Source organism: Staurois parvus, unplaced genomic scaffold, assembly GCF_062004578.1.
Source record: "Staurois parvus isolate SC_StPar_1 unplaced genomic scaffold, SC_StPar_1.0 ptg000503l, whole genome shotgun sequence".
Classification (NCBI taxonomy): Eukaryota; Metazoa; Chordata; class Amphibia; order Anura; family Ranidae; genus Staurois; species Staurois parvus.
Genome location: NW_028318299.1, coordinates 223,986 through 250,126, shown reverse-complemented (window position 1 = coordinate 250,126; position 26,141 = coordinate 223,986). Strand labels below are relative to the sequence as shown.

The following is a 26,141-nucleotide window of genomic DNA, read 5'->3' as shown; positions in this document are numbered from 1 at the left end:
CTCATGGGGCCCCTGGGCAATAGGGGATCATGGGGCCCCTGTGTCCTTGCCCAAACTCAAAAAAGCCTATGAAAAAGGTACCAGGGGCATCTCATGGGACCCCCTACTGACCCCGGGCCCTCGGGTTTCCAAATGGTCAGTCCACCCCTGGCCAGGACAATTTCTTTTTACAGTGGCCACAGGCCCCCCCCCCTAAAGTCTGGAGGACAATAAACTGGCCCTTTGTTTAGAAAGTCTGGAGACCCCTGCTTTATATGCACATGCCCCTTCTTGCTGTGCACTGGGTGCTACTGGCTTAATTTGACTGTGTAATCTGCTCATCAATTGCCTAATTACACTCTAATAAAGTGATCAGCAGATTGCACAGCTAATGTCTGAAATACCCAGCAGGGAGGAGCATGAATGTCTAAAAGGAAACCGAGGATGTGTTTTTTTTTAATATAATGTAAGGCCTCAGAATAGAACATGGCTTCCTTCCAAAGGAAAACTAGAGAGAGAGAGTGGCAATACTGAAGATGGAGGATCGGCTGAAATAGCATGACCAATCCGAATAAGAAAGAAGAAGGAAATGACAGAATCAACCAGGTATTTACATAGTTACATAGTTACATAGTTTGTTAGGTTAAATAAAGACACCCGTCCATGTGTGCTCATAGATCATATCCCATATCCCTGTATATTGAGTGCACTAAGATGCCCATCTAAGAGGTTTTTTTTTTTAAACTCATACTTATCTATTATACTATCAATACTTCCCGCTGGCAACCTATCAATAGTTTGTCTATTGACTCTGACTCTCTAAGACTAGAGTAATGAAAGAAATGTTGAGCGTACAGAAAGAGCAATTCATCTTAGAGCCAATGATGCAAAAAATACATTTGGGTTTACTGACACTTTACCTCATTTTTAAATCAGACAATCATTATTGGTATTTAATACTACAATTTATAACTATAATTAAATAATAATTCATTTACATTTAAAAAAATATATTTTTTATGATCATTTATAAAAAATAGAAATGTATAAGAACTCACCCAAGGCTTCTGACATGTGTGTGACCTCGTTGTCATAGAGGGAGTCGGTGACGTCGGTGATGTTGAGCCTCCCCCTGGTCTTGGAGTGATACAATATGGCAAAGGAACATTTTGAGACCCGGACCTTGAACTCCGAGGAGTTGTTGTTGGTGATGTAGAATGGAACCACCTCTCCTGTAGTTCTGAGCACGTCCGACAGCCAGGTATACTCTGAGCACCGGGAGAAGATTCCGATGACCGGAGACTGCACAGCCAGAGTGAATGGCGAGAAGAATGTGACATATCACTTAAAGGAGCACACCGACCAATGTTACCTTTTTGTTTCAGTTTTAAATAGAGTGTGGAAGGGTTAGAACCCCTGTCAGATTTTTATTTTCTCACTATGACTTTACTGGGTAGATTCACCCACCATGTTAGTCTTGGTGACCCTTATCACCGTGAAAGAATTTTATGAAAATACAAAATTTTAAAGTTGTTACCATAACCGGAGGTAGGAGAAAATCTTCCAATGGGCACAACATTTTTGGGTGACAACTATATGAAGGATGATTTCCCCACAAATTAGGGCAATGTCCTCTGACTTTCTGCTGTGTTATAGGGATAGGAAGGGAATTTCCACGGTGGGTCACAGACAAAAACTGCCATTGGGTTTGTTATGACTATGCTAACCAAAGCTGGCTACAGATAAACTGAAACGCAGCAAATTATTGAGAATGGTGCAGGCAGGGATAGAGTTAGTATCAGGGGCGGTCTGACAACTCATGGGGCCTCTGTGTCCTTGCCCAAATTCAAAAAAGCCTATGAAAAAGGTACCAGGGGCATCTCATGGGGCCCCCTACTGACCCCGGGCCCTTGGGCAGTGCCTGAGTTTCCAAATTGTCAGTCCGCCCCTGGTTAGTATTCAAAAAGATAATAGAGCGAGCGCTAATTGAAAAGTATACATTATTAAAAAGATAAATATATATATATATATAGATATGAGTAAAAGTTTAACAGCTAGCACTCAGGATATAGGTAACAGTCCCAGAACTGCAATCTCTAAAATATTAGTGCAGCTCTAAAAATGCATGACACAATTTCATAAATGCATGTAAATTGAGCGTATAGGTGAATAAAGTGCAAAAAAGTGCAATATCAGTATAAATTGTATAAGCAATTCAAATGATGCAAAAAGCAATGAAAGGAGTTCGTAGAATTATTTGTGAATATTAATACGTCTTTTGTGCAAAGATATCGGCTGAAGTAGTGCCTATAATTGGCACGTGAGGTTATCCGTGAAGGACAATGGTGCAAGAACTTGTGAAAGGAAATCCACCCTTGGGACGGATGTACACTCACCAGACCATAAATAATAATGCCCATGGGTTATACTACATCGCACATCTGGGGGTGCAGCGGTATGCTGGCAGCTACAGGGTCATCCATCCATCAGGGTGGGTGCCTGGTGGTCCTGGGGAGGAATCAGCTCAGCCACAGGAGCCAGAAAGGTGCTTATAGTGTAGTATTTTATTATAGTAATGATAGCAAGTATGGGTGTGCCCCTGAGGACGTGTTAGTACACGAAACACGTTGGGTGGAGCCCTATTGCTGAAGTCTAGCCGCCACTGCGGAGGAGTGTCGGGCTTCTTGGTATTTTATTCTATTAATTTATGTTACTCCACGTGGATACTTTTATGTTACTTGCTATCATTACTATAATAAAATACTACACTATAAGCACCTTTCTGGCTCCTGTGGCTGAGCTGATTCCTCCCCAGGACAACCAGGCACCCTCCTTGACGGATGGATGGATGATCCTGTAGCTGCCAGCATACCGCTGCACCCCCAGATGTGCGATGTAGTATAACCCATGGGCATTATTATTTATGGTCTGGTGAGTGTACATCCGTCCCAAGGGTGGATTTCCTTTCACAAGTTCTTGCACCATTATACTTCACGGATAACCTCACGTGCCAAATATAGGCACTACTTCAGAGGATATCTTTGCACAAAAGACGTTTTAATATTCACAAATAATTCTACGAACTCCTTTTATTGCTTTTTACATCATTTGAATTATTTATACAATTTATATTGATATTGCACTTTGTTGCACTTTATTCACCTATACGCTCAATTTACATGCGTTTATGAAATTGTATCATGCATTTTTGTGCCGCACTAATATTTTAGAGATACAGTTAGGCTACAACATCACCATACATGTGAATGTGCTGTGGGTGTGTAGGATTACACTAAAAAGTCTGCAGGTCCAAATAGATCCATGGCAGCTCCTCGGTGGGAATGAAGTAATCTCAGAGATATATAAAGGAAACAGCAGAGGACGCCAACTAAGTGCAGTATATAGGAAAAGACATTATTAAAACTAACTAGTGGTGACTCACAAAATGCACAAGAATAAGAGGAGCCAGGAAGCAGATGCCGCTGTTAGGAGCCGTGTAGGACACCAGAAACAAAACTAGAAGTCCTGAAGCCACCCTGTAGTGCATCAGTTGCATAGGACTCAACATTGCACTTGGGAAGGCAGCAGTGTTGGGGGGGGGGTGGCTACATGTTTCAGAGTGTAACTGTTGAGGCTTGAAAAAGGAGCAGTTACAGTCTGGTCCTGCGCAGCCCATGCACTCCAGGGTGGCTCCAGGATTTATGGTTTCTGGTGTCCAAAACAGCTCCTGATAGCTGCATCTGCTTCCTGTCTCCTGAAGACACACTGAGGTTTAACCCCAAACCACACTGAGTGGATGACATGTTCTTATCCCTGTGCACCTTGTGAATTGCTCCTTGTTATTTATAATAAGGTCTATTCCTATATCCTGCACTTAGTTGGTGCCCTTTGCTGTTTCCCTTAAAGATAAACTGTATCTTCTTGACTGGACTTCCTTTATAATCCTCATTCTGCTCGAAGATGTACTAATCTCCATGTAGTGCACTCAGTTCATTTCTCATTTGTATTTGCCATGCGGTGTACTCACACTGCTCCTGGTGTCCAGCGGTAATAGGAAGATGCCAGTAATGGTGGATAATGGAACCAGAAAAACCTTCAGGATGAGATATAAGAGAACAGCATTATATCACTAGATAGTCCTCATGACAGAACACCCTGTACATGGCCAACAGGTCCTCACCAAGGGGAAGGTCGAGATGTGGAGCTCTTCACCGATGATGTATATTTGCAGTATTATCACACCGGACCCAAGTATTACCCACAGCAGGCGCCATGTCTACAATACAACAACGGCATGACTGTATCATTGACATTCCATTTCCTGGTGCATGAAAAGACTAAACAAGGGGCAGTCTATCTCCTCCTACAATACTACGGCTTTTAATGCCATCCCTCAAGTCTGTGCTACTTCTCCTTTAACTGTCCAATCCCAGGCTGGGGGAGGGCTCAAATCTGTAATTGTTACTGAACCGCACCAAGGATAAATAAGGTTCCCTGCCCTGCCAGACAGAGCTGTGCCATTTGTCAGAGCTGTGTAAATCTCAGGACTGGATGAAAAGATATACAAATCCATTGGCAGGTTCAATAGGTCTTGTACACTCACTAACCACTTTACTAGGTCCACCTGTTCAATTGCTTGGTAACACAAATTGCTAATTAGCCAATCACATGGCAGCAATGCAATGCATTTAGGCATCTAGACGTGGTGAAGATAACTTGCTGAAGTTCAAACCGAGCATCAGAATGGGGAAGAAAGGGGATTTAAGTGACTTTGAACGTGGCATGGTTGTTGGTGCCAGATGGACTGGTCTGAGTATTTAAAAAAACTGCTGATCTACTGGGATTTTTATGCACAACCATCTCTAGGGTTTACAGAGAATGGTCCGAAAAAGAGAAAATACCCAGTGAGTGGCAGTTGTGTGGAGGAAAATACCTTGTTGAGGTCAGAGGTCAGAGGAGAATGGGCAGACTGGTTCCAAATGATGGAAAGGCAACAGTAACTCATGTCTATATGGACCAGAATCTCTGAGGAATGTTTCCAACACCTTGCTGAATCTATGCCACAAAAAATGAAGGCAAAGTGATAGAAAGGCAAAAGTAACATTGTGTGGATCTCTGTGGTGCACGTCCCTATAATGTTTGGACAACGGATGTTCTTTGTACCCTTTTTTGATATTGTAAACATGTTCTCTCATTCTATATCTCATTTTTCTTGTGGTTCTTCATATATATTGTTTATTACAGGAGCACTCAAGGAGATATACCACATATTTACTATTGCATGTGATAAATGTGTCAATTTGGTAACTCTTATTGGTAACATTCGAAGTAAATGCCGTGATTTTCGGCAGTTTGTTTCCGCTTAAGACACAGACCGGGCACTTGTAAAATCCTTTGAGGTTCCCAAACAGTTTGGTTAGGTGGGTTGATAATATTTGGGCTATTTTATCTCTGACATTGGGTGCTCCTTTAAAAACTATTTCTGGTTTTGATGGTAAAATCCTCTTTAAAACTGGGTCATTAGCTAAAATGTTCCAGTGTTTGTTAAAGATATGTCTGACTTCCATGGCGTCCAAAAAGCATCCCTTTAGGTCAAAAGTGGTTTTAGACCGGCTAGAGAACAGTGATAGTAAATGACCACTCATTAAAACCAAGGTATGCAGAATACCATCTCTGAATGCACAAGACATCTAACCATGAAACAGATGGGCTACAGCAGCAGAAGACCATGCCAGGTGCCAGTGTACCCATCTTCTGATGGCTCCTTCCAGCAGGATAATGCTCCATGTCACAAAGCTCAAATCATCTCAAACTGGTTTCTTGAACATGACAATGAGTTCACTGCATTCCAATGGCCTCCACAATCACCAGATCTCCATCCAATAGAGCACAATTGGGATGTGGTAGAATGGGAGATTTGCATCATGGATATGCAGCCGACAAATCTGCAGCAACTGCATGACACCATCATGTCAATATGGAGCAAAATCTCTGAGGAACGTTTCCAACACCTTGTGGAATCTATGCCGCAAAGAACGAAGGCAGTTGTGAAGGCAATAGAGGGTCCAACCCGGTACTAGGAGGTGGACCTAATAAAATGGCCGGTGAGTGTATTTGTTTCATCTGGGGAATTGGCCATTTGCCTGGAGCTTAAGTGCATAATATGTACTATTACAACAGTAATGATCAAATCTGCATTCACCTAACTGCAATGCAGCAAAAACACAAGTGTTCGTTTAGCAGTACGATATGCAGCGTAGACACAAGCGGGTGCAATGTGCCTCTGGAAAAGATAAATGTGCTTATCAAAATACAAAAGAAATGAATCGATCAAAGTTCAGACAGAAAACAGAACATTTCTTTCATTTTCCACTGAGGGCAAAAAAAAAAAAAACTTAAAGAAATATAATTGTAAGAACAAGTCACCTTTATCTGGCATCTATCTTAATACTATACTTCCTTTTTTTTTTTTTAGTCTTTTTAGAATTTACATCTTGTAGGAAGTGTTGATAAAATGTTTGGAGACTTGTTCTGTTTACAAGAAAGTACTTTATTTATCTACATTTACACACTATCACCTTCAGAATAGCCCCCTTACAGAGCAATACAGCGCTCCCAGCGTTCCTGCCACTTCTGGAATGTGTCCAAGAAAGCCTTCTTTTCCACGTGTGGCAAGCATCTTCTACAATTTATGCTGGATCTCCTTTGAACTTGATCTTCATCTTCGGGAAGAGGGCAAAGTCCACAGGAGCCAAATCTGGCGAGTAGGGTGGGTGTCGAAGTAATATCATGTTAATTCTGGTGAGAAATTCACATAAGAGGAGAACTTGTTGATAAGGTGCATTATCGTTGTGGAACATCTAGTTTTTTGCACACCACAGATCCACTGAAGGTCCTCCCTCAGATGCCTTAAAACCTGGCAGTAGAACTCTCTATTGATGGTCTGGCCCCTGGGGATGAATTCTCCATGCACAACGCCATGAATGTTGAGAAAGACGATGGGTATGCACTTAGTCGAGCTGTGGACCTGCCTTGCCTTTTCTGGTTGCGGAGATGTTGGGCTCTTCCATTGTGAAGACTGTTACTTCATCTCAGGGTTGTACCCATACACCCAGGCTTTGTCACTGGTAATGATCCTCTACATGAAGGACAGGTCATCCATGGCACACTGAGAGAGTTCTTAGCAGACTTTGATGTGGTATTCCTTCTGCTCCTGGGTCAGCATCCTGGGGACGGACTTGGTAGTGACATGGGGCATGTTCAAATCACACTTGAGGATTGCCTGAACCGTTCTGTATGACACACCGACAATGGCAGCAAGGTTGTGGATTGTTCTCCAACCATCATCATGCACAAGTTGCCGAACCGTTTTGATATTTTCGGGGGTTGAGCTCATTGAAGTTCTTCCTGATCTCTTGTCTTCCAGTGATGTTCTTCCACTTTTGAAGCACACGTGCCACTCAAAACACCTCGAACGGCCCATTGCAGCATCGCCATAATTGTGGTGACTCACGTCAAATGTCTCTGTGGCAGACTTGCCCAGTTTCACACAGAATTTCACTTTTGCTCTTTGCTTTAACTTTGTATTTACAAAGCGCCCTGCAACCATGTGCTGTACAGCCACCAAGGGGTTAAAGCAGGTGGTGAGGAGATGCTGCATCCCACACTAGCCCGCTGCAACTGCATGCATTGTCTGCGGTAGCTGGGTGGTTGAAGAGTGGCCCAACTCACCTGAATTGTTCATGGTTGGTGGATGGTAGCACCCTGCGAAAGCCACAGGGGACATATAACTCCTCCTTCCACATTTACACCCTTGGCTGCTGCCTCTGCAGCTAAAGGGCATAGGGACTGAGGATGGTAAAACGTGGCTCACCCGTTTTTTTTGTCATATGACCAGGTCCTTTGTACGTAAAAGAAGCTTCCATACCTTTCCAAAGTCGTGTAAAGCCCATCGTATCTTAGAAAGCCACTAAACTAATTTTTTTTAACTTCAGTTGTTCTAAAATATCAAGTGTCCTCACAGATCCCAGTGAATGACCAATCACAGTGGCCCTTTACCATGTGATCAGCTGTGTCCAATCACAGCTGATCACATGTAAATAAATGCAGTTATTGGCTTTTCCTTTGCTCAGCGTTGTCATTGTGTGACAATCCTGTGACAGCACACATTTACACTGATTATCAGTGCAGCCCCATGAATGCCCATCAGTACAGCCTCATCAATGCCATCTCATCAGCGCCCATCAGTGCAGCTTCATCAGCGCCCATCAGTACAGCCTCATCAGTACCCATAAGTGCCGCCTCATCAGTGCCCTTCAGTGCACCCTCATCAGTGCCCATCAGTGCAGCCTCAGCAGTGCCCATCAGTGCTGCCTCATCAGCGCCCATCAGTGCCGCCTCATTAGCACCCATCAGTGCCCATCAGTGCAGCCTCATCAGCGCCCATCAGTGCACCCTCATCAGTACCCATCAGTGCACCCTCATCAGTACCCATCAGTGCAGCCTCATCAGTACCCATCAGTGCAGCCTCATCAGCACCCACCACTACAGCCTCATCAGCGTCCATCAGTACAGCCTCATTAGTGCCCATCAGTACAGCTTCATCAGCGCCATCAGTACAGCCTCATTAGTGCCCATCAGTGCAGCCTCATTAGTGCCCATCAGTACAGCTTCATCAGCGCCCATCAGTACAGTCTCATGAGTGCCCATCAGTGCAGCCTCATGAGTGTCCATCAGTGCAGCCTCATGAGTGCCCATCACTGCAGCCTCATTAGTGCCCATCACTACAGCCTCATCAGCGCCCATCAGTACCATCTCATCAGCACCCATCAGTACAGCCTCATCAGCTCCCATCAGTACAGCCTCATCAGCACCCATCAGTGCAGCCTCATCAGCGCCCATCAGTACAGCCTCATCAGTGCCCATCAGTACAGCCTCATCAGCGCCCATCAGTGCCGCCTCATTAGCACCCATCAGTGCCCATCAGTGCAGCCTCATCAGCGCCCATCAGTGACCCTCATCAGTACCCATCAGTGCAGCCTCATCAGTACCCATCAGTGCAGCCTCTTCAGCACCCACCACTACAGCCTCATCAGTGTCCATCAGTACAGCCTCATCAGCACCCATCATTACAGCCTCATGAGTGCCCATCAGTGCAGCCTCATTAGTGCCCATCCATACAGCTTCATCAGCGCCCATCAGTACAGCCTCATGAGTGCCCATCAGTGCAGCCTCATTAGTGCCCATCAGTACAGCTTCATCAGCGCCCATCAGTACAGTCTCATGAGTGCCCATCAGTGAAGCCTCATGAGTGTCCATCAGTGCAGCCTCATGAGTGCCCATCAGTGAAGCCTCATGAGTGTCCATCAGTGCAGCCTCATTAGTGCCCATCAGTACAGCCTCATCAGCTCCCATCAGTACAGCCTCATCAGCACCCATCAGTACAGCCCCATCAGCACCCATCAGTGCAACCTCATCAGTGCCCATTAGTACAGCCTCATCAGCGCCCATCAGTGCCCATCAGCACAGATCAGTGAAATAGAAAAATTACTTATTTGCAAAGTTTTATAACAGAAACTAAGAAAAGCATTGGTTTTTTTTTATTTTTCGATCTTTTTTCATTTGTTTAGCAAAAAATGAAACTCCCCCAGTGTTGGTTACATACCACCAAAAGAAAGCTCTCTGTCTCACAAAATGATACAAATATCACATGGATACAGTGTTGCATGACCGCACAATTGTCATTCATGGTGCGACAGCACTTAAAGCTGAAAATTGGCCTGGGCAGGAAGGGGGGGGGGGGGGGTGTGAGTGCCTGGTATTGAAGGGGTTAATTGTACTTTTCATTGGCTCCAAGGCATTTCCCCCACAGTATATGGCAGAAGACTGCAGAGAAAACTCGATTTTCACAGATAAACTCTCTATTTCGCTCACCCCTAGCCATGGATCAGCAGGATGATACCAGGGAGATGAGTGAGCCTTCTATTGTATGGGGGAAGGTTTTGTCAATTTCTCACAATTTATTGCTTCTTTGAGTTCCAGATTCCCACCGGGGGGCATATTGGTCCCACCACCATCCTGGAGACATACTCACACATCTGAAGATCACCCAATGGGACAGCAGGGACCCTTTCAGGAGGATTGTAATTATCACAGAGAGCTGTGAGGAAGAGGAGAGATGTAGATTAGACATTCTGAGGGATCACGCCGACCAGCATCATGACGACTCCTTCTGTCATGTTTAAAAATGCAGATTAGACTTGTGCAGAACAAAAACATTTGTTTCATTTTGGAATTTTCGTTTATCCGTTTTTGACCGGATTCAAATTTTTTCAGTGAAGTCAAAGCCAGGGGTGGACTGACCATTTGGAAACTCGGGCACTGCCCGAGGGCCGGGGTCAGTAGGGGGCCCCATGAGATGCCCCTGGTACCTTTTTCATAGGCTTTTTTGGGTTTAGGCAAGGACACAGGGGCCCCATGATCCCCTATTGCCTGGGGGCCCCATTAGTTGTCAGTCCGCCCCTGGTCAAAGAACTCAAATGAAATTGGAATCGCATTCACTTTAGAAAAAATCTAACTGATACGCATTTATTTTGAAGCATGGCTGGCTCTATTCCATTCAAAATTAAACATTTTCAATTAAAATTTTGAAAGATGATTATATTCTTTCTATTCTAATCTTTTCTATTTTCTCTTTTCTATTCTATTCCTTTATTTTCTATTCTATTCTACTCTTTTCTGGTTTTTAAAATTCCTGTATTTTCTATTCTATTTAATTCAATTATTTTGTTTTATCTATTCCCTTCTGTTTTACTCTATTCTTTTCTATGCAATTCTGTTTTATTCTATTCTATTCTTTTCAAAATCTAATTTCAAAAGACAGCTATATTCTTTCTATTTTATTTTATTTTATTCAATTCAAATTGATTCTATTTTTTTCTGTTCTATTCTTTCATATTCCTTTGTTTTCTATTCTATTATTTTCTATTTTTTTTCTATTCTTTTCTATTCCTTTAATTTCTATTCTAATTTATTCCATTATTTTATTTTCTATTCTATTCTGTTTTATTCTATTCCATTGTGGAAGACAGCTATATTCTTTCTATTCTTTTTTATCTTTCTTCTATTTTTCTTCTATTCTGTTTTTTTTCTATTCATTTATTTTCTATTCTACTCTTTTCTATTCTATGCAAATCTATTATTTTATATTCTATTCTATTCCATTCCATTATGTTCTATTTTATTCTATTCTTTTATGTTCTATTATATTCTTTTCTATTTTACTCTATGGTTTTTGAAATTCGAATTTGGGAAGACTTATATGTTCATTCTATTCTGTTCAAATCTATTCTATTTTTTTCTGCTATAGTCTTTTCTATTCCATTATTTTCTATTCTATTATTTTCTATTCCATTCTTTTATTTTCAATTCTATTCTTTTCTAACACTAATGCACATACTCTTTGAAGGAATCAGCAATAGTCGGCAATATGTTTATATTTCAAATTTGTTTTCGAATTAGATTTAATTTTTTAATTCAATTCAAATTCAATTTGGAGTTGGAGTTGAATTTAGGACAACATTTTGTTTTGCTATTCCAGGTTTGTGTCATTCGGATACATCCAAATCTCTGACTAACGAAGCTGCACATGCCTAATGCTGATCACCAGACGATGTATGGGGGCATCTTTAATGACAACATTTATAGAATTTGGTGGATGTTTTTATTCCTTATTGCCATATTCCAGCGGAGGTGTCATTGTTTATAAGTGAACAGAAGGATAGCAAACAAACTGGGATTTTAAAGGCACCAGAAAACATCAGACAAAATGTAAAAATTAAACATCTATTATCATTTGTTTTAAAAAACACAGCGCATAAAAACAGAATAGAGACTGGCCATAGCCATGTATGAAAACCAGAGTGAAACACAGGAGCCTAATAGTGCATATGAAAACCCCGACACGTTTCAATTATTGGTGCAAATCTTCATCAGGGGGATGTACCACGGTGGTTGCATAGGACCAATGGTTACATAATCATCATACTTCCTGAGAGGGTTCAGGCTATTGCAGCACAAAGGTCACTATGGAGGTTCCCACTAATTTTAAGTCCAAAAGAGTATAAGGCTTCATGGTCTGCTCAAAGTAGATGACAGGAATGCTTATGTTCCTTATGTTACTTCACCCCTTATGTCTTTACACCTCGCAATCCCATGTCCCCCAAGTCCCCCCATCCATCATGTCTCTTAGGTTCCTCTACCCCTCCTGTTCCTTATGTTCCTTTGCTCCTTTTGTCTCTCCATCTCGCATGTCCCCCAAGTCCCTCCATCCATCATGTCTCTTATATTCCTTCTCCGCTCATGTCCCTTATGTTCCTTCACCCCTTATGTCTCTCCACCTTGCATGTCCCACATGTACAACAACCTCTCAGGTCTCTTATGTTCCTCTACCCCTCATGTCCCTTACCTTCCTCCACCATTTATGTCTCTCCACTTCACATGTCCCCCATGTCCCTCCACCCCTCAGGTCTCTTATGTTCCTCTACCCCTCATGTCCCTTACCTTCCTCCACCATTTATGTCTCTCCACCTCACATGTCCCCCTTGTCCCTCCACCCCTCAGGTCTCTTATGTTCCTCTACCCCTCATGTCCCTTACCTTCCTCCACCATTTATGTCTCTCCACCTCACATGTCCCCCTTGTCCCTCCACCCCTCAGGTCTCTTAGGTTCCTCTACCCCTCATGTCCCTTACCTTCCTCCACCATTTATGTCTCTCCATCTCACATGTCCTCCATGTCCCTCCACCACTCAGGTCTCTTATATTCCTCTACCCCTCATGTCCCTTACCTTCCTCCACCATTTATGTCTTTCCACCTCACATGTCCCCCATGTCCCTCCACCCCTCAGGTCTCTTATGTTCCTCTACCCCTCATGTCCCTTACCTTCCTCCACCATTTATGTCTCTCCACCTCACATGTCCCCCCATGTCCCTCTGCCCCTCAGGTCTCTTATGTTCCTTCATTTGTAATCAGATTTGGCTATACTGTATATAGTTACCATTTTTTTGAACACAACCAATGTTCTATTTGTTGGCCATCATCAACAGTTCATCTATATCACTTGGCAGATCAATGACCTCTTGACATTGCAGTGTGTGTTGAGCTGTTTGAGCTACAGATCTTCTTTTGCTCACAATTGTTTTAAAAGCCTACTGCTGGAAATATAATATTTTAGATACTTACAGAATACATGAGAGAGTTTTCACCAATAGAAAAGAAGATCCACAAAGAAAGGAAGAATATGACGAGTACCTGCAGAATGAAACATACAGTTTATGTAAAAGATAGTGAACATGTCCCCCATGTCCCTCTATCCATCATGTCTCTTAGGCTCCTCTACCCCTCATGTGCCTTATGTTCCTTCACTCCTTATGTTTCTCCACCTCGCATGTCCCCCAAGTCCCTCCATCCACCATGTCTCTTATATTCCTTCACCGCTCATGTTCTATGTTACTTCACTGCTTATGTCTTTACACCTTGCAATCCCATGTCCCCCAAGTCCCCCCATCAATCATGTCTCTTAGGTTCCTCTACCCCTCCTGTTCCTTATTTCCTTCACCCCTTTTGTCTCTCCACCTTGCATGTCCCCCAAGTCCCTCCATCCATCATGTCTCTTGTATTCCTTCACCGCTCATCTTCCTTATCTTCCTTCATGCCTTATGTCTCTCCACCTTGCATGTACCCCAAGTTCCTCCATCCCTCATGTCTCTTATGTTCCTCTACCCCACATGTCTCTTAGGTTAATCTACCCCTCATATTCCTTATGTTCCTTCACCCCTTATGTCTCTCCATCTTGCATGTCCCCCATGTCCCTCCACCCCTCCGGTTTCTTATGTTCCTCTAGTCCTCATGACCCTTATGTTCCTCTACCCCTTATGTCTCTCCACCTTACATGTCCCTCATGTCTCTCCACCCCTCAGGTCTCTTATGTTCCTCTACCTTTCATGCCCCTTAGGTCCCTCCATCCCTTATGTCTTTCCACCTCGCATGTCCCCCATGTCCCTCCACCCCTCAGGCTTCTTATGTTCCTCTACTCTCCATGCCCCTTAGGTCCCTCCACACCTTATGTCTTTCCACCTCGCATGTCCCCCATGTCCCTCCACCCTTCAGGTCTCTTATGTTCCTCTACCTCTAATGACTCTCCACCTCACGTGCCCCCAAATCCCTCCATTTATTGTCTCTTATGTTCCTCCACCCTACATGTCCCTTATATTCCTCCACCTCTTATGTCTCTCCACTCCACATGACACCCATTTCACCTCATTTAATTTGTATATGTGACATCCAACAAACAAGGTCAGTTGGGAATGGGGGAATTAATTTAATGAATGAATACATATTCATTAAATATGTAAAAGCTAATAAAGCCAATCTTCAGATATAACAAAAGAATAACAGAACTTCTGAAAATATGAATTGATTCAGAACAATGAATATATACTTTCCCGAAATAACGAATCATTTAAAAATAAATCGTTCCAACATAACGATTATGATGAAACTAAATTAGTTACTTATCAAATGAAATAGAAACAAAATTAATCTCCTAGATTGTAAACTCTAACGAGCCCTCTGTTTCCTCTTGTACCAAATTGTATTGTAACTGTAATGTCAGCCTTCATTTTGTAAAGCGCTGCGCAAACTGTTGGTGCTATTTAAATCCTGTATAATATAATAATAATAATAATTAATATTTCTTTTGTGAACATCTTTAACAAAAACTAAGGCAACAGTGAAGTAGAGAAGAGCAAACAAATGTCAGCAAGAGAACCTGCTGGGGCAATTTTATCTCACTTCCTGTGCTAAGGAAGACATTGAACTTTTACATAGACTGATCCCTAATCCCATAGCTGCAAGTCGATTGTCTGGCACTATGCCTTTCCTGGGTGTAAATGTACGAACAGGTACTTACATAGAGAAGTGGGATGGGCCCCAATTTAGCTAGAATGGAAATATAACAATAAAATAGTCATAATGCAACTGAAGGGGCAACATAAGAAAACAGGAACAACAACTGGAGCAGAAACATTGCAGTGTGTGTGTATGCTATGCCTCTGTATTCATTCATGCCTGACTACTATTATGAGTTCCTTTTCTCTCTCCCTCTTCTCCCCCCCTCTCTCTCTCTCCCTCTCTCTCTCCCCCTCTTCTCTCTCTCTCTTTCTCTCTCTCTCTATCCCTCTTCTCCCCCCCTCCTTCTTCCCTCTCTCTGTATCTCCCCCCCCCCCCTCTCTCTCTCTCTCCCTTCCCTCTTCTTCCATCTCTCTCTCTCCCTCTTCTTCCCTCTCTTTCTATCTTGTCCCCCCTCTCTCCTTCTTCCTCTCTCTCTCTCCCTCTTCTCTCTCTCTCTTCTTCCCCCTCTCTCCCTCTTCTTCCCCCCTCTCTCCCTCTTCTTCCGTCTTTCTCTCTTCTCCCCTCTCTTTATCTCTTGTTCCCTCTCTCCCCTTCTCTCTCTCTCTCTCCCTCTCTCTCTCTCTCTCCTTCTCCCCCCTCTCTGTATCTCTCCTTCTCCCCCCTCCCTCTCTCTCTCTCTCCCTCCCCCTCTTCTTCCGTCTCTCTCCCCCCTTCTTCCCTCTCTTTCTCTCTTGTTCCCTCTCTCTCATTCTTCTCTCTCTCTCTCTCTCTCTCTCTCTCTCTCTTTCTCCCTCTTCTTCCCTCTCTCTTTCTCCCTCTACTTCCCACTCTCTCCCTCTCTCTCCCTCTCTTTCCCTCTTCTTCCCTCTCTTTCCCCCTTCTTCCCTCCCTCTCTCCCTCTTCTTCCCTCCCTCTTCTTCCCTCTCTCTTTTCCTCTTCCTCACACTCTCTCTCTTTCCATGACAAGTGTAGAATAGATACCCTCCAACCTTAACCCCAAGCCTGCTAGGCCATCCCCCCCAACCCAAATATACAATAAAGGAACAGAACCAGATTTGGAGTCAAAATTGCCATTGCAGCCTTTTATTCACAAATAAATTAATTAAATTTAAATAACATAACATTCCTTGAAATAGAAACAGAAACAAAGCTTGGTGGTCTTTGACGTCAACAAACACAACCTATATTCCCCGTGGAAAACCTTTTGTTTAGATAAGTTCACCTTTCATAACATGTTACATATTACACCCATATTCAGGTTGTAACATGTTATGATCAGACCGGCCTCCACTACCACCTTTGACAGCTAACGGGGGATATTCTCCCCCCCACACGGCCGCCTCACTCATTCACAGTCCTCTGTGAATGATAGACTAAGTCCCAAAAGCCTTAGCAGCTGTGGAGTGCAGTGGTAGTTCATTGAATCTTCTTGTCAATATATCTGCTTGCTCATATATCCCGTACATCCCGTACATCCAGTACACCTCATGCACCTTATACATCCCATACAACCCGTATATTCCGTACATCCCGTACATCCCCTACACCCTGTACATCCCATACACCCTGTACACCCCGTACACCCCCATACATCCTGTACACCCCCGTATATCCTGTATATCCTATACATGCCATACAACCCATACATCCCGAACACCCTGTACACCACGTACACCCCCATACATCCTGTACACCCCCGTACATCCCTGTAAATCCCATACATGCCGTACACACTGTACACCCCGTACATCCTGAACACCCTGTACACCCCGTACACCCTGTACATCCCATACATCCTGTACATTCCATACACCCCATACATCCTGTACAGGCGAGCAAATACACTGACAGGTCTGCAGAAGACATGCATGGCACCAGCAATCTGATGATCACTGGTGCAATGCTTTTCAGGCTGCTGCAACCAAAAATAACAAATGCACATGTTTATTAGTAACAAAAAAATGTGCATTTATTATTTTTTATTAAAAGGTGAACTTATCCTTTAAACTTAGGCCCCCAGTCACAACACACCGGCTCGGAGACCATCCTAATTATCTGCAGTGACCACCATTTTATTTCTCGTAAACAAGAATGTACCAAGGTCCCCATACCATCAATGGTTCCTGAACCATTCCATATTCAGAATTCTTTCCTCCTCCAAAGACCAACCACCACCAGGCTGCCATGACAACTACAGCAAAAACACAGTAAATGATGGGGAGGGAGAGTGAGAAGCTTTCTTTCTTCTGCAATGTCGCCGACTGGACCCTTGTGCCTCACCACTCCCCCCTTAACCTCATGGGACCCCTCCCAGCAACATACCACTACGAATCAGGTGAGCCCTCTCTAATTTAAAACTCAACTAACTTTTTTTTTTTTTTTCGCTCCAAGCCTTTTCTTTCCATTTTCCTCACACTCCCTCTCTCTTTCTCGCTCTATCCTTCCTGCTCACACTATCCCTCTCTATCTCTCTATCCCTCCTCCTCACGCTCTCTTTCTCTCTCTAGTCCTCTTCCGCGTGCTCTCTCTCTCCCTCCTCTTCGCATTCTCTCTCTCTCTCTCTCTCTCCCTCTTCCGCACGCTTTCTCTTTCTCTCTCTATCCTTCCTGCTCACACTATCCCTCTCTATCTCTCTATCCCTCCTCCTCGCATTCTCTCTCTCTCTCTCTCTCTCTCTCCCTCTTCCGCACGCTTTCTCTTTCTCTCTCTATCCTTCCTGCTCACACTATCCCTCTCTATCTCTCTATCCCTCCTCCTCGCATTCTCTCTCTCTAGCCCTTCTCTTCACGCTTTTTTTCTTTCTCTATCCCTCCTGCTCATGCTATCCCTGTCTCTTTCTCTCTCTCTATCCCTCTTCTGCACGCTTTCTCTTTCTCTCTTTATCCCTCCTCCTCATGCCCTTGCTCTCTTTCTCTCTCTATCCCTCTTCCTCACGCTCTCTCTCTCTTTCTCTCTCTCGCCCTCCTCCTCATGATCTTGCTCTCTTTCTCTCTCTAGCCCTCCTCCTCACACTCTCTCTCTCTTTCTCTCTCTATCCCTCTTCATCACGCTCTCTCTCTCTCTATTTCTCTCTCTATCCCTCTTCCTCACGCTCTCTCTCTTTCTTTCTCTAGCCCTCTTCTTCATGCTCTTGCTCTCTTTCTCTCTCTAGCCCTCCTCCTCATGCTGTTGCTCTCTTTCTCCCCCTTGTGCTCTCTCACTTTTCCTCTCCCTCACAATCTCATTTTCTCCCTCTCTCCATCTCTTTTCCTTCTTCTTCGCTCTCTCTCACTCTGTTTCCATCTCTCTCTCTCTCTCTCTCTCTCTCTCTCTCTCGCTCACGCCTTCTCTTTCTAATCTCTGTCCCCCTTCACCCTCGTCTCTCTCTGTCTTCTTTTCCCTTGCTCTCTTTCTCTCCATCACCCTCTTTCTTCCCCCCTCTCTCCCCACCATCTCTCTTCCTCTTTATCCCTCTCTTTCTTGCTCCCTTTTTCTCATTCTCTCTTTTTTTGTTGCTTTATTGCTCTCTACCTCTTTAAGCCTCACCCTTCCTTTCCCTCTCTCTTCCTTGCTCTCTCCCCACTCCTGACTCTCTATGTCTTCCTCGCTCACTCTCCACCTTTCTCTGTCTCTCTTTCCCATTTGCCCGGCTTGTCTCCTTCACCACTCCCTCTCTCTCTGTATAACAAGCTGAGGTTAGAAGCTGATTGGCTGCCATGTGCAGCTGCACCAGATTCTGGGAGCTCCAGTTTTAGTAAATTGACCCCCATAGTGTGTTCTCAGTATTCCCAGAGTCATGAAACCTGAAAGACTGGAGGACACAATGCAGCAGGGGAAACTTCAGATTGACAGTGAATATGACAGCCTGTTCTGCCTTTTTATTTTAACTGGTTGGGGGTACATAAATCTTAATAATAAAAAAGTGACTGCAACACCTTTTACTTTCTCCGAATCAAAGACAGAAACTCTAGTTACTAAAGACCTATTGTTTGACCCAAACATACAGATTAATAATAATAATAATATTAATAACAATAATAATGCAAATAAAAATACACTAATGCATATTATTCAATATACAGTAAATAATAAATAATATTTGTAATTATCAAATAATAATACTACTACTACTACTGCTATTATTATTATTAATAATAATAATAATAAGAAGAAGAAGAAGAAGAAGAGAAGAAGAAGAAGAATAATATAAATACTCTCAAGAATCATTATAATAAAATAAAGAAATAAACACAAAATAAAATAATGATACTAAAGTAAGTAATAAAACAATTTCTAAAATAAAAATATCATCACAGACCTTTGATGAACTGATCCATGAGGAGCTCCAGATATCAGTGATAAAATGCCCAAAATGAACTAGAGATCAATAAAAATGTTTTAATTATATAATGCTGTCCAAACCGACAACACATTATGATCCTGTAATTCCGAGCTATTATCTATACAAGCCTTGCTATGGGTAGTGGTTAGATGTTAGACTTTAAGACGGAAATATAATTTTGAGTTCATACAAGTTCTCTATGGATGAGTTTTATCTACTAAAGGTTGTATGACAAGCAGAGAAACATTTTATCTCTTGACTACAACGATATTTGGTAGGTTGCTCTGCTTTGTACCATGTGATTTAATACAGTCACTTTTACCCATTCATCCATTTACCCATTCAGTGGGAGCTGAACATCATATATAATAGTGGTCTTATTTTTGCTTTCTGCACTCAGTGGATGCTAAGGACACCAGTGGGTGCAGGCACTGCCGAATCCTCAACAACCAGGTGCATCAGCAGTCCCATTCACTTACAAGGCCAGGAATTCCCACCCATGTAGGCAAAGGGGTGGGGATAGGTAAAAAAGCATGGTATGGGATTCCTCCTAAAATCATACCAGGCCATTTGGGTCAAGTATGAACTTTAATGGGGGACCCCATGCAAAAATTAGGCAAAAAAAAAAGCATGGACCCCCCTTCAAAAATCCATACCAGACCCTTATTTGAGCATGCAAACTGGCAAGGCAAGGGGGGGGGGGGTTAGCATGTAATCCATGGCAGTGACCAGCCCCCCCATGCCATTTGTTTGGCACTCTATTGCCTATGAGCTTGTAAAATGGGCAATACTGTTTTAAAACATTCAGCTCATGTTGACTTCAATGAGGTTCAGATTCAGCACATGAACTTTAGTCACCAGGTCCTGCTCAAACCAAACCCAGGCATGCACAACTCATCCCTATTCAGCATTGTATCCTTGATACCAGGAGATGTAGACCAGACATGTTTTTGCATGTTGTATATGTTCATTAATAATAACAAAAAACAATAAAAACATATCTGGGAAAAAACGCCCCCTCTGACCTGTCCCAGGACCTGCAATTCACAGATTATCAAAGATCGAAGGCTGGGCTTGGACAACGTACCTGCTTAGATGTACAGCTTTTAAGACACATGGGAAGCCAATAATAATGTACAAGGTGATATGTGCTGCTTAGTCCAGTACAGTTCATGCTCTGACTCCCAGATCCCTACAGTCTGAAGATTAGATCCCACCCACAGGGATCAACAATGGGAAATGTATGATTGCCCCGGTACGGTTCATACTGGCCTATTGGACCCCCAGTTCCCTGCACACTGCAGAGTAGACTCTATCCATAGGAAAGAACACTGATAAAAATCTACGATTGCCCCTGGAACAGTTCATGCTCAGACCCCCCAGTTCCCTACAGTCTGTAGATTAGACCCCACCTCCTGGGGTGAACAATGAGAGATTTATGATTGCTCCTGGTACAGTTCATGCTGGGCTTAGTGGACCCCCAGTTCCCTATAGTCTTCAGATCGGACCCCATCCATAAGGGGAGATCAATGAAGAAAAATCTATGTTTAGTTCATTCTCAGAACCCCAGATCCCTACGACCTGTAGATTTGACCATATTCATAGGGGAAACAATGGTGAGAAATCTATGATTGCCCCCAGTACAGCTCCTACTGGACCTATAGAACCCTCAGATCCCTACAGGCTGCAGATTAGACCATATTCATAGGGGAAAACAATGGTGAGAAATCTATGATTGCCCCCAGTACAGCTCCTACTGGACCTTTAGGACCCTCAGATACCTACAGGCTGCGGATTAGACCATATTCATAGGGGGGAAAACAATGGTGAGAAATCTATGATTGCCCCCAGTACAGCTCCTACTGGACCTTTAGGACCCTCAGATACCTAAAGGCTGCAGATCAGACCATATTCATAGGGGAAAACAATGGTGGGAAATCTATGATTGCCCCCAGTACAGCTCCTGATGGACATATAGGACCCTCAGATCATTACAGGCTGCAGATAAGACCATATTCATAAGGGAAAACAATGGTGGGAAATCTATGATTGCCCCCAGTACAGCTCCTACTGGACCTATAGGACCCTCAGATCCCTACAGGCTGCAGATTAGACCATATTCATAGGGGAAAACAATGGTGAGAAATCTATGATTGCCCCCAGTACAGCTCCTACTGGACCTTTAGGACCCTCAGATACCTAAAGGCTGCAGATCAGACCATATTCATAGGGGAAAACAATGGTGGGAAATCTATGATTGCCCCCAGTACAGCTCCTGATGGACATATAGGACCCTCAGATCATTACAGGCTGCAGATAAGACCATATTCATAAGGGAAAACAATGGTGGGAAATCTATGATTGCCCCCAGTACAGCTCCTACTGGACCTATAGAACCCTCAGATCTCTACAGGCTGCAGATTAGACCATATTCATAGGGGAAAACAATGGTGAGAAATCTATGACTGCCCCCAATACAGTTCATGCTGGGCCAGTGGGCACCCATATCCTTATCGAAGATTGGACCCATCTATAGGGGAGACCAACGATATGTATAAATGCCATAGAATTGGTTTTCCTGGGCCTACTATACCCAAGATGTCTACAGGCTGAGGATGAGGCCCCATACATAGAGGGTGATGAGGAATCTACTGTATGATTGCACCCGGAATGGTTTATGCTATGAATCCCCAAGTCCTTACAATGTGTGTACAATGTACATCTCGGGGTATCTCACCTTATACAGGGTAACTATTTAAAATGTTTTGTCCTGCAAAACACAAACAGACATGTAGATTAAAGTACACACAAATCTATCATATACCACACATCTTATAAGGGGAGTGCAGAGTGCAGCAGTGGTGCAAAGTGTAGTAAACCATAACAACCAATCAGAAATGACTGATCTTGTTTCTTATTGGAGTCTGTAGTTGTGGCGGGTTGTAGCACTTTGCTGTACTTTATCACATATCAGCCTGGAGGAAGTGCACTCTGTGTGGTCAGGTAAAGTGGTTTCCTCTTCCTGTAGCAGAATGATGATCAGATGAGACCGAGGAACACGAGAATCCTCAAGGACAGATGGAAATATTACAGCCAATCTAATATATTTCCCAATCAACAGGCAGACACTTAGCTGTGCTCTGTATAGTCTGTATTACTTTGGCCATTCGCTGCCTCTTTGCTCTCTCCTCCATATAGGATATCGTGTTCCATGTCCTCTGCTGTCTCTCTGCTCTCTCCTCCATGTAGGATGTCTCTTTCTTGGCTCTCTGCTGTCTCTCTGCTCTCTCCTCCATTCAGGATGTCTCTTTCCTGGTTCTCTGCTGTCTCTCTGCTCTCTCCTCCATGCAGAATGTCTCTTTCCTGCCTCTCTGCTGTCTCTTTGCTCTCTCCTCCATATAGGATATCGTGTTCCATGTCCTCTGCTGCCACTCTGCTCTCTCCTCCATGCACGATGTCCCTTGCCTGGCTCTCTGCTGTCTCTGCTTTCTCCTCCATGCGGATGTCCCTTTCGTAGCTCTCTTCTGTCTCTCTGCTCTCTCCTCCATACAGGATGTCTCTTTCCTGGTTCTCTGCTGTCTCTCTGCTCTCTCCTCCATGCAGGATGTCCCTTTCCTGGTTCTCTGCTGTCTCTCTCTGCTCTCTCCTCCATACAGGATGTCCCTTTCCTGGCTTTCTACTGTCTGCCTTCACCTTCCTACCAACAGGACACTTTTTTCTTGGCCCTTTGATGTCTCTCTGCTCTCTCCTACCTTCAGAATATCACTTTCCTGGCTTTGCACTGCCAGTCTGCTCTCTGCTGCCTTCAGGATATCTTATTTCTGTCTTTCTGCTGTGTCTCTGCTCTCCCTTTTCTGCAGGGTATCTCTTTCCTGGTCCTGGTCCTCTGTGGTCTCTCCTCTCTGCTACAAGAAGGATGTCACTTTCTTTGCCTTCTGCTCTCTCTTCCCTGCTGGATCTGTCTCCTTGCACTCTGCTGTCTCTCTGTTTACCTCTATCAGCAGGATATCTCTTTCCTGGGCTTTTGCTGTCTCTCTTGTCCCTGTGGTATGTCACTCTCCAGGCCCTCCACTGTCTCCCTGCTCTCCCCTGCATGCAGGATGTCTCTTTCATGATTCTTTGCTATTCTCTGTTCTCTCGTTCCTGCAGGATGTCTCTTTTCTGTCCCTCTGCTGTCACTTTACTGTCTTATTTTCTTTTTTGGCGATCTGCTGTCTCTCTGCTCTCCCCTTCCTGCAGGGTGTCACTTTTCTGATCCTATGCTTTTCCCCTGCTCTCTCCTCTCTTCAGGACGTTGCAGTCCTTGGTCTCTACTGTCTCTCGCCTACCTGCAGGATGTCACTCTCCTGGCCCTCTGCTGTCTCTCTGCTCTCCCCTACACGCAGGGTGTCTCTTTCCTGACTCTTTGCTATCTATCTGCTCTCTCATCCCTGCAGGATGTCACTCTCCTGGCCCTCTGCTCTCTCTCCCCTCTCTCCTCCCTAGAGGAGGTCACTCTCCTGGCCCTCTGCTCTCTCTCCCCTCTCTCCTCCCTGCAGGAGGTCACTCTCCTGGCCCTCTGCTCTCTCCTCCCTGCAGGAGGTCATTCCCCTGGCCCTCTGCTCTCTCCTCCCTAGAGGAGGTCACTCTTCTGGCCTTCTGCTCTCTCTCCCCTCTCTCCTCCCTGCAGGTCACTCTCCTGGCTCTCTGCTCTCTCCCCTCTCTCTTCCCTGCAGGAGGTCACTCTTGTGGCCCTCAGCTCTCTCTCCCCTCCCTGCAGGATGTCACTTTCCTGGCCCTCTGCTCTCTCTCCCCTCTCTCCTCCCTATAGGGGGTCACTCTCCTGGCTCTCTGCTCTCTTTCCTCTCTCTTCCCTGCAGGAGGTCACTCTTGTGGCCCTCAGCTCTCTCTCCCCTCCCTGCAGGATGTCACTTTCCTGGCCCACTGCTCTCTCTCCCCTCTCTCCTGCCTAGAGGAGGTCACTCTTCTGGCCTTCTGCTCTCTCTCCCCCTCTCTCCTCCCTAGAGGAGGTCGTTTTCCTGGTCCTCTGCTCTCTCTTCCCTCTCTCCTCCCTAGAGGGGGGTCACTCTCCTGGCCTTCTGCTCTCTCTCCCCTCTCTCCTCCCTAGAGGGGGTCACACTCCTGGCATTCTGCTGTCTCCCCTCTCTCCTCCCTGCAGGAGGTCATTCTCCTGGCCCTCTGCTCTCTCTCTCCTCCCTGCAGGAGGTCACTCTCTTGGCCCTCTGCTCTCTCTCTCCTCCCTGCAGGAGGTCACTCTCTTGGCCCTCTGCTCTCTCTCCCCTCCCTGCAGGGTTTCACTTCCCTGGCCCTCTGCTGTCTCCCCTCTCTCCTCCCTGCAGGCTTTCACTTTCCTGGCCCTCTGCTGCTACTCTGCTAACTTTGTTTTCTGGAGGATCTCACTTTTTGACCATCTGCTGTCTCTCTGTTCTTTCCTTCCTGTGGGATGTCTCTTTGTTGGTCTTCTATTCTGTCCTACCTGCAGGGTGTCACTCTCCTGCCCTCTGCTGGCTCTCTCCTCTCTCCTACCTGCAGGATGTCTCTTTCCTGGCTCTGTGCTCTCTCTTATCATCTCACCCCATCCTGCCTTCTGCTGTCTCTTACCCACAGCAGTCTCTTCCTCTTCAGCTCTCTGCTGTCTCTCATCTGTTGGGGTTTTTTCCTCTGTCTGGATCTCACACTGCTGTCACCCCTTTTCTTCTCTCTCTTTTGCTTTCACCTGGCGATAAGTGACACGTATGTCGGTGACATGTATGTCGTACATTATCATACCTGGATACCCTTCTGTAACCCCTTCCTGCCTGGACGGCGGTCTGGACAGCACTCTCTGCGTCTGTAGAATGGAAGGAAAGGGGAGGGTGGCAAGTGCAGAGAGTGAAAGTGAAAGTATATTCAGAAAGAATGTGGAGGAAGGGAGAGGCACACAGTGCAGAACATTGACAGCTCAGCAAAGCTGCCCCCCCCCCCTGCGATCAGCACAAATAACAACTCCAACGTGCTTCTTTAGTGCTACGTTTGTGCTGGTTTGTGACGTACAAAATTTCATTTGTGCTTTTATTTTTGGGACATTATACATTTTTTTTCCAGATGATGACATCACCCAGCCCCCCTACAACAGCCGAAAGACACAAAACCAGTCTGGTTGGTTAGCGCCGCGTTTGTGCTGTTTAAAACTCCGTTCTATATTTTATCATTTTTGCATTCTTAACGATTTATTAAAGGTCACCAAAGGTCACCCAGCCCCCCTACAACAGCCAAAGGACATGAAACCGGGTTGGTTGGTTAGTGCCGCGTTTTGTGCTGGTTTGTGCCGTTTAAATCTCCGTTCTATCATTTATCGTTTTTGCATTCTTAATGATTTATTAAAGGTCACCAAAGGTCACCCAGCCCCCCTACAACAGCCAAAAGATACAAAACTGGGCTGGTTGGTTAGTGCCGCGTTTGTGCTGCTAACATTTTTATTTGCGCTGTTATGGTTTTTAGTTATAACAGTTTGTTTTTATTTGATCAAACCCCACCCACTTCACACCCCATGTTAATAAATCTTGAAAAGAAATATATCATTTGTTAGTGTTAGGTTTGTGCTGTTTTGTGCCATAAAAAATATAATTTGTGCTACTTTTTTTTTTTTAAGATCTTACAAATTTTTTTCTCCAGATGATGATATCCCCCAGCCCCCCTACAACAGCCAAAAGACTCCAATGACTGATATCAATGCTCAGAAGAGGAGAGAGTGGTGCTACACCCATAATTCATGGACTGTCAATCAATGGAAGACTGTAATATGGTCGGATTAATCCAGTTTCACACTGTTCCCAACCAACAGTCAGTGCCACCCATCAGTGCTGCCTATCAGTGCTGCTTATCTGTGCCACTTCATCAGTGCTGCCTATCAGTGCCCATCAGTGCTGCCTATCAGTGCCCAGCAGTGC

General features: G+C 44.4%; 1 protein-coding gene across 6 annotated transcripts in view; it reads right to left on the bottom strand.

Moving 5' to 3' along the window:
* LOC149451947 (uncharacterized) overlaps positions 1-25,095 on the bottom strand; it is a 92,346-nt gene extending 67,251 nt beyond the window's left edge. For 5 of the 6 annotated variants that reach the window (XM_089689900.1, XM_089689901.1, XM_089689903.1 and 2 more), the window contains exons 1-9: positions 24,982-25,095; positions 21,950-21,982; positions 19,189-19,247; positions 14,950-14,978; positions 13,221-13,289; positions 10,073-10,138; positions 4,160-4,255; positions 4,007-4,072; positions 1,038-1,281 (exon numbers count right to left, since the gene is read on the bottom strand). In XM_089689900.1, the coding sequence (XP_089546026.1) occupies positions 1,038-1,281; positions 4,007-4,072; positions 4,160-4,255; positions 10,073-10,138; positions 13,221-13,289; positions 14,950-14,978; positions 19,189-19,207 (589 nt within the window). In that variant the 5' untranslated portion in view covers positions 19,208-19,247; positions 21,950-21,982; positions 24,982-25,095. The remainder of the gene's footprint in view (positions 1-1,037; positions 1,282-4,006; positions 4,073-4,159; positions 4,256-10,072; positions 10,139-13,220; positions 13,290-14,949; positions 14,979-19,188; positions 19,248-21,949; positions 21,983-24,981) is intronic. The other variant, XM_089689902.1, reaches the window with a different exon arrangement.
* Positions 25,096-26,141: the final 1,046 nt, after the last annotated feature.